This window comes from Pundamilia nyererei, unplaced genomic scaffold (genome assembly GCF_000239375.1).
Source record: "Pundamilia nyererei isolate P.nyererei 1_Seehausen unplaced genomic scaffold, PunNye1.0 scaffold00038, whole genome shotgun sequence".
Classification (NCBI taxonomy): domain Eukaryota; kingdom Metazoa; phylum Chordata; class Actinopteri; order Cichliformes; family Cichlidae; genus Pundamilia; species Pundamilia nyererei.
In genome coordinates, this window is record NW_005187439.1 from 3,325,302 (window position 1) to 3,332,555 (window position 7,254).

The 7,254-nt window shown below is 39.0% G+C and overlaps 2 protein-coding genes across 3 annotated transcripts in view; both read left to right on the top strand.

Annotated features, from left to right (window-relative positions):
* The window catches only part of slc2a8 (solute carrier family 2 member 8), a 12,205-nt gene extending 8,484 nt beyond the window's left edge, over window positions 1-3,721 (top strand). For both annotated transcript variants that reach the window (XM_005730599.1, XM_005730598.1), the window contains exons 10-11: window positions 752-897; window positions 2,514-3,721. In XM_005730599.1, coding sequence (XP_005730656.1) covers window positions 752-897; window positions 2,514-2,660 — 293 coding nt within the window. In that variant the 3' untranslated portion in view covers window positions 2,661-3,721. The remainder of the gene's footprint in view (window positions 1-751; window positions 898-2,513) is intronic.
* A 1,678-nt stretch (window positions 3,722-5,399) lies between these two features.
* hira (histone cell cycle regulator a) overlaps window positions 5,400-7,254 on the top strand; it is a 17,709-nt gene continuing 15,854 nt past the window's right edge. Inside the window, exon 1 of the mRNA XM_005730600.1 lies at window positions 5,400-5,682. Within this exon, the coding sequence (XP_005730657.1) occupies window positions 5,646-5,682 (37 nt within the window). The 5' untranslated portion in view covers window positions 5,400-5,645. The remainder of the gene's footprint in view (window positions 5,683-7,254) is intronic.

The window sequence follows — 7,254 nt, forward strand, 5'->3', positions numbered from 1 at the left end:
CCTATATCCTAATATATCCTATATTTATCGTCCCAAACGACGATATTTATCACAAAAGTTTTACATTTTCTGTAAATTCTGTGAATCTCGGGCAACTTGCGTGAAGTGTTTTCAGCTGGGAGTGCTGTACCTGGAGTCGAGTGTTACATAAGTTGAAACGGCCGCAATTTTCACAATTTTGTGAGTATTTATTACACGGCATGCTGAGGGTAAAAGCCTGTCCTAAGGTTTGTGTTTTTAAGCACCTGACGGCTCTTTTTAGTTTCTCATCCGTAAACACTCCACATACAATTTCACCTGATTCAGTTTATTTTGAAAAATCTCAACAGGATCTTCAGCTTTTTTTGTGAAAGGTTTACGTGGAAAATAAACAAGCGGAAGGCGGAGCCACACGATGGTTTTACCGTCGTTGTTGCTAACGACAACGCTTACAAACAGTCGCTTGTTCGTCCGTAGTGTGGTTATTTTATATATAAGAGAAAGAGAGAACTTTAAGAAATCCTGGAGTGACCATCAAAACGATGAAAAACTATTTCCGTAAACAGTTTATTTTGCGACACCACGAAACAAGCGATAGCGTAAAATGAAACATTAGACGTTATATCGTTATATCGAACAGCCCTACATTTAATACTCCAAAACGCCCAAACAAATTAGTGCTGCTGATGGGGATTTTTTTTTTTTGTTAAACTTGTGGGTGTATTCCCCCAACAGACCATGCCACTTTAATAACTGTTGCTGTCCTGTTCAGGTTTTGCTCTCGGCTGGGGTCCGATCCCGTGGCTAGTCATGTCAGAGATCTTCCCAGTGAAAGTGAGGGGGGTTGCCAGCGCTGTCTGCGTCCTCACCAACTGGAGCATGGCATTCGTCGTCACCAAAAACTTCCAGGATATGATGGTGAGTGTTGAACAGAATAACAAATCTGTTAAAGATCCATAAAACCACATTTCAACCAGGATTGTAAACAGAAGTGAAATTTGATTAAACAGAAGTGAAATTTTATCTTACATCTGGGATCCTTTTTTTAGTGAACACATGAGCATACAGCATGTTTACTTAAGATGCCATAAAAAGACTTCACTGCAAATTTTGCACATTGCAGCACCATCCAAGGGACAAAGTAGAGCCCTTTGCTGGGCTGGTTCTGGCACATAGGCCGCATGTTTACCACAAATGGTTCAATGGATGTGGAATAAGATCCTGTTGGAACAGTTAGCATAACGTAACTCACCAGAAAGTCAAAGTGATGTCACACAGTAATCATTATTGTTTGTTATTATGGTTGTGATGAGATAGCAGAACACATTGGAAACACATCATCACTGACTTATGGCAAAATGTTGATGACTCGCCCCCATCAAACATAGTTTATTCCCAGAAAGCTTCCCTGCCAACACCAGACGAGCTGCAGAGAAGTGCATTCCTACTTAACGAGCATATTAAGGGAAGCATTTAGTCCAGTATACACATAGTTGTTGTAACAGCCCTAATTTGCCATCAGTCATAACAGACTTAACTGGCCATTTATGCTCACCATTGTTGCTCTCACAAATGCTGCATGACTCCTGACTTAGTCAGGCTGGAAAAATGAGTGTTTGAAAAGCTTAATGTCTATTGCTGTTTCAGTGATGGGTCAGTACAGGCACATTGAGATAACCAGGGTACAAAGGCGAAAAGCTGTAACAGCTGGAGCAAAAAAAGATGAGATTTTGTGGAGAAAACTTTCAAACCACCATAATTATTTTGTTTCCTCTTTGGACTTGTTCTAGTATAATTTTTTTTTCGCTGAGTTGCAAAACATGTTGTTTACGAGAAGACTTCACCACGTCCAGTGTGCCACAAGCACCCTTATGAATAGTTATGGGTCTGATGTCACATTTAGACTGAGCAGTGACCAACATGCCAACCATAACAGCAGCTTAAGTAGTCAGTAGTCACTCCATAGCCTGCTTAGGTTCGCTGTATTGTCTCAAAGCGCTGTCACTTTTAGATTGGATATTCTCAGCTCAAAGGATAATGGGTTTCATTTTTTTGTACAGGATTATAGTTTTGTTTATTTTTGTTAACCATCTGTATTTGTGAATTTAAAAAACAAAGTTTACTCTACACCAACATCTAGATTACTGTACAGCATCTTTGTATAACTTCCTCCTGGAGGTCAAAAAACTGCATGTTACATTAATTGGTCATTCTAAATTGGCTTTGGATGTTGGATTGTGTAGCTGTCTGTCTCATTGCTGAAGGCCACCTCTGCTACCTGGAGAAGCCTCTCCAACATACTGAGGATGGAAAAATAACCGTTAAATTCATATGAGTGACAATTTGTGAAGCTGTGAAAACACATTTTGATGCAGGGATGAAAATTTGAATTGAATTTGCGCTGCAGTTGGGATATTTTGAGTGTTTTTGACATAGTTCTCTGTGGCCTTCCCCCCCCCCCTCCCCCCTCGCTCTCTCTTGCTCTCTCTCTCTCTCTCTTTCTCCCCCCCCCTGGATACCTATTTGCCTTGCAGAATCTTCTAACCAGTGCAGGAACTTTCTGGCTATTTGCTTCTATGTGCATCCTGAATGTCATCTTCACCACGGTCTTCGTCCCAGAAACCAAGGGCAAGACACTGGAGCAAATCGAAGCAACTTTCAGAGGGATGTCAGGTCCCTGAAGATGCCACATGCAAAGACTAAAAGACAAAACTGCTCATTTCTGAACTCACTGCTCTACCTGGGACACTGTGTGGGTATTCTTTGTTGTTATTATTAACACTTTATCGCCTTTGGATATTACAGAAACGGCTGAAAGAAGTAATCCTTCGTGAAGGTTATGATTTTCAGTATTTGTGTACGAGGCATTGATTCGTCTGTTGTTCATGATGCCATTGAACTGTAATGCAGCAGTAAGGTTCTGCCAAATTTGAGCTGTTTTCATGTGAAATCTGTCCAGAATCCTTTAATGTAAGATAATCTGATAAGGCAATTAAGTGCAGTCCTTTCAGTTTTGTGATACTGAGAGTCTACAGAGGGGACCAGATTCAGGCTAAAGGGGGGCTGACTCTATACTGCCCCCAGGTGTACTCTTTCTTGCAGTTCTGATCAGTAAAGACAATTTTGGCAAGTTTTCCTCAGGACAGCAGTTTAGCATGAAGTTGGAACACACCGAGGGTTGTAGTAATGGATTCCAGTGTTGCCTTCCCTATAAAATGAAATGCCAAAAATACATATAAGCTACTGTTTTTCCCTCTGTTTGTTTAAACAGAGCTTCTAAATTGAGCAGGCAGACACGTGCAGTGACTTCTTCCGGGTCATTTACGTTTTTTTTTCCGTTGCTGGATAAGAATATTTCCTATTGTTCTGACTCTTTTTAAGGACTCTAGCAAAAGACAGAACAAAAGTGTAACATTTTGGTAGAAGTGAGTAAGCTGTTTACACTAATTTACCTGTGTGTAATTTACACTATCAGGGAAGATTTATGTGATGGCATTGTTCTTTTGGGGTTTCTTTTAGCTGTGAACTGTAAAAATGTGTTTTTTTCTTTAAAGTTTTATAATCATTTTTCTTTTGGGATACACTTGAAAATTGTTTTAAACACACATTATATGACTTATACACCCTTGAGGTTATGATAATAGTCACGTAAGTCACATTGTGAAGTAGTGAGTTATGTTAATTAAATATCACCTTTTCTTAAACATATTGTTTTTGTTGATCACTCTACTGGAAAAGAATAATAATCATGTTGTTTTTTTGTTGTTGTTTTTTTAGTTTGTGATCAATAAAGATGTTTCTATTAATGTGTCTGTGTATTCTTTACAAATTCATTGTGAATTTCACCTGAACAGAATAAAGTCATGGTTATTTCCCTAGTTTCTCCTCTATGACTCTGGTATGACACAGAATTATTACCTACACTCGTAACATTTTTTGATGAAACATCTAAGTTCCAGGTGATAAATGTTTCAATCATATCATAAAGACCCCTTAAGATGTTTTTGACTGCCACTTAACGGTAACATTAACAAGTAGGAAATTTAAGTCACTTTAAGTGTTGTTGTTGGTGCCAGGTCTTAAAGATGCCACTGATTGCATGTAGCTGGATCCTGGCAGAAATTAGGTTCTGAGGTAGCCCAACCTTCCTCAGGATGTATACACATTGTTGAGCCTTGCCAGTGACAGTAAAGATGTGAGTGGTCCAGGTCAGGTACTCTGAGAGGTGGACAGAGACAAATTTAATCTCCACATCCTGACCACTGATTTATATTTGGGGGGTGGGTCTGTTCTCTTGGACCTTCAGGAATCCACTACTATGTTATTTGTCAATTGGCTCTCTCTCATCATTGTTGGTAATCAGCCCCATGCCTGTTGTGTATCTGGTGAATTTGAGCCACATACACCTGGGGTTGTTGTTCAAATCACCTTCTATCATCAGCCTTAATACAATGGTTGAGACTAGTAACTCAAATAACCACTCGTTATGACCAAGGTAAGCAGAAGAGGATCTCTGAATGTACAGATGACCATACCCGGTGTCATTCCTGTCAGGTAAAAACCGTAAACTGAGGCTGAGTATTCATTTCTGCTTCAATATTCAAATTACAGATTCAGCATTTGGCATAAATAACATATATGCATGGCTCCATCCTCTATGCATACATACTTGTATCAACAATTTAAGCTGCTGCTGGTATAATGTGAGAGGTTACTTTTGTGCAAAATTTGGGACCCTCCTAACTGAGTCTACTTGGCCTACTCAGTCTACCTGTGTATTGTTGACCATATGCATCCTTTTACACATTTTCGCAAAAGCAAAGACTGTGATAAGGATGTGTGCAGTTTTTTGTTTGTTTGTTTGACCTTTCTGCTTAATTTTTCTGCAAATTTCAGTGACTTGAAATAAAGGACAAAGTTTTGTATAAACACACTGTAAACAGGATTAGATTGCCACCACACAAGCATCCAAAACAATATCTGAATTTTATTATATTTGTTTTTCCAGCTCTAAGGGGTGAAGCAAAAACAAATTAGAAGTTGGCCAGAAATTTCTCAGCTCCAATATAAAAACATATTTTAACTGTTCTTAGTGTATGTTTAATGTTTTATTTTCAAGAATATTTAAAAGACATTTTAAATTGTGCTAAATTGTCGAAAAGAAACTCCGAGTTTGCGCACTAATCTGCCATTTGGCCTTTCAAAATAAAAGCCGCGTCAGATCCAATCGACACAAACGGTGTGAATTTGAGTTGATTTTCGGGTTTAACATTTGAGTATTTGCACTCGAAAAAATTAATAAGTAAAAAATCACAAATAATTATCGTTTGGTAGTTGTCTTCTATTTTAACTCTCCCCGTGGGTGTATTATGATATGTTGCCTGCACCCTCTTCCTGTCCGCGGTCAAAACTTACGGAAACACTTCCTGAGCTGCCTGGTGTTCGCCCGTTTGTCATCCGGGGCCGCCTGTCTATTGCTGTCCGTTGGTCGACTCGGGGACTCGGGGATGCTGCGAGATGGGAGTTGAATCGCGCAATCAACAAAGTGTCGGACGGAGTTTGAGACAATAGGAGGGAGCTTTTCGTTAGTTTTCCCATGAACCGAAAGTGAGCGCTGGATGGATTTTTGTTTCGAAGGGATTTAAAATAAAATACCCGGGGTGAAAATGAAGCTGCTGAAGCCGAGCTGGGTGAGCCACAACGGTAAGCTTGTGCAGGAATCTGTTGGATCAAGTTGGGCTTTTGTTGTCGGAGGGGGGCGACTTGATAAGGACGCATGATGATGATGATGGTTATGGTGCTGGTGCACACATGTTTGACTTGTTAGTCACTTAAAAGTCACTCACATGCTAAATCTAAGCCAACGTTTGGGCACTTGCATTCGGTGTTTGTGCCGTTGTCAGTGTCTCTGTGCTCAAAGTATATTTGTTTGCTAACCTTAGCTAGCTAGCTAGTTAGCCCCCCCGGCTAGTTCTGGTGTCCTGACGTTAGCTAACTTACCTGGCAGATGACCCGTGTCGAAGTTACTGCCTCGCAGTGACTTTTTGGGGTCAGATTTACTCACATCCCGTGGGATATTTTAACATTTTATTTGTGTGACGGCTTCACAGAAATCTTAAAAAATAAACAAGTGTCTGCTGGGATAATTTTTAAGCTGTCAGTTTGGAAAGTTAACCGCCAGGGAAATGGCCTGAATTTAGGGTGCAGCTAACGACTGTTGTTAGTAGAGCACATTTTGCCCGTGAAATATTTGACATTTGGAAGACTCCAACAAAATTGCACAACAGCATCAATATAGAATGAAACCAAATGTATTAAATGTATAATTATATTAGCAGATGGATTCCAGCTGCTGATATGTTTACAAAGAAAACTGAGGAAATAATACTTTGTTTTTTTTGTTTGTTTGATTGTTTTTTAATTCAGCACTCAACGGGAGTTTCTTTGTGATTTTTAGACATACATTTTTGCACTGTTGCTAAAATAAAGCACGTACTCAGGGGTGCATACAGAGTGCACGGTTAGGTATGAACTTCAGCTTTAGTCACGTAGTACACAGTACTGTATCTTTTATAAATATCACTTTAAGTAATGAGAAGCTTGTAATAAGTCACAGTTTTTTATTGTACAGTAGCTTTTTTCAAATATATTCTAGCAATTATAACCTTATTTCAAATTGTGGTTTCTTAGGCAAAAAAGGCACCGAGTGTTAAGTAAGGGTGTATTGTATAGACTGTACACAGAAGGATGGATATGCCACACACTGGTTCTCTTCTGAAGCCTCACTATTAGTTCTTCGAAGAAGCTCAATGCATTGGCTTGACCATATCTGAATTAACAAGATAATTATCTAAAGAAAAAAAATTATCCCCAAGAGCCTCTATTGACTCGAACTTCGAGGAACAGCAATGACCCTGCTGCTTACTTTAATGTAATTTGGATTTCACTTTGAAATATAGGAAGATACTGCCATATTTGTCTCTTGTATTTAATTGCTCATTTCATTCAACTGATCCTAAAGAAACAGTGTGTGCATAACTTCACAGCAAGTCACATTATTTTTTTAGCTAAAAATAAAAAAGTATAAATTACATAGAAACCAGCTAATGATGATGTTTTTGAAATACTGTGTAATGTATAGGGATGGGTATCGTTTAGGTTTTATCCAGTAGCTGAACCGGTACTTTTGAAACGGTGCCGGTGCTTAAACTGGTGCTTAAAGAATGGAGAACACAAAATTGGTCCAAAAACCTCTCATGTTCAGCTGTTTTTTTT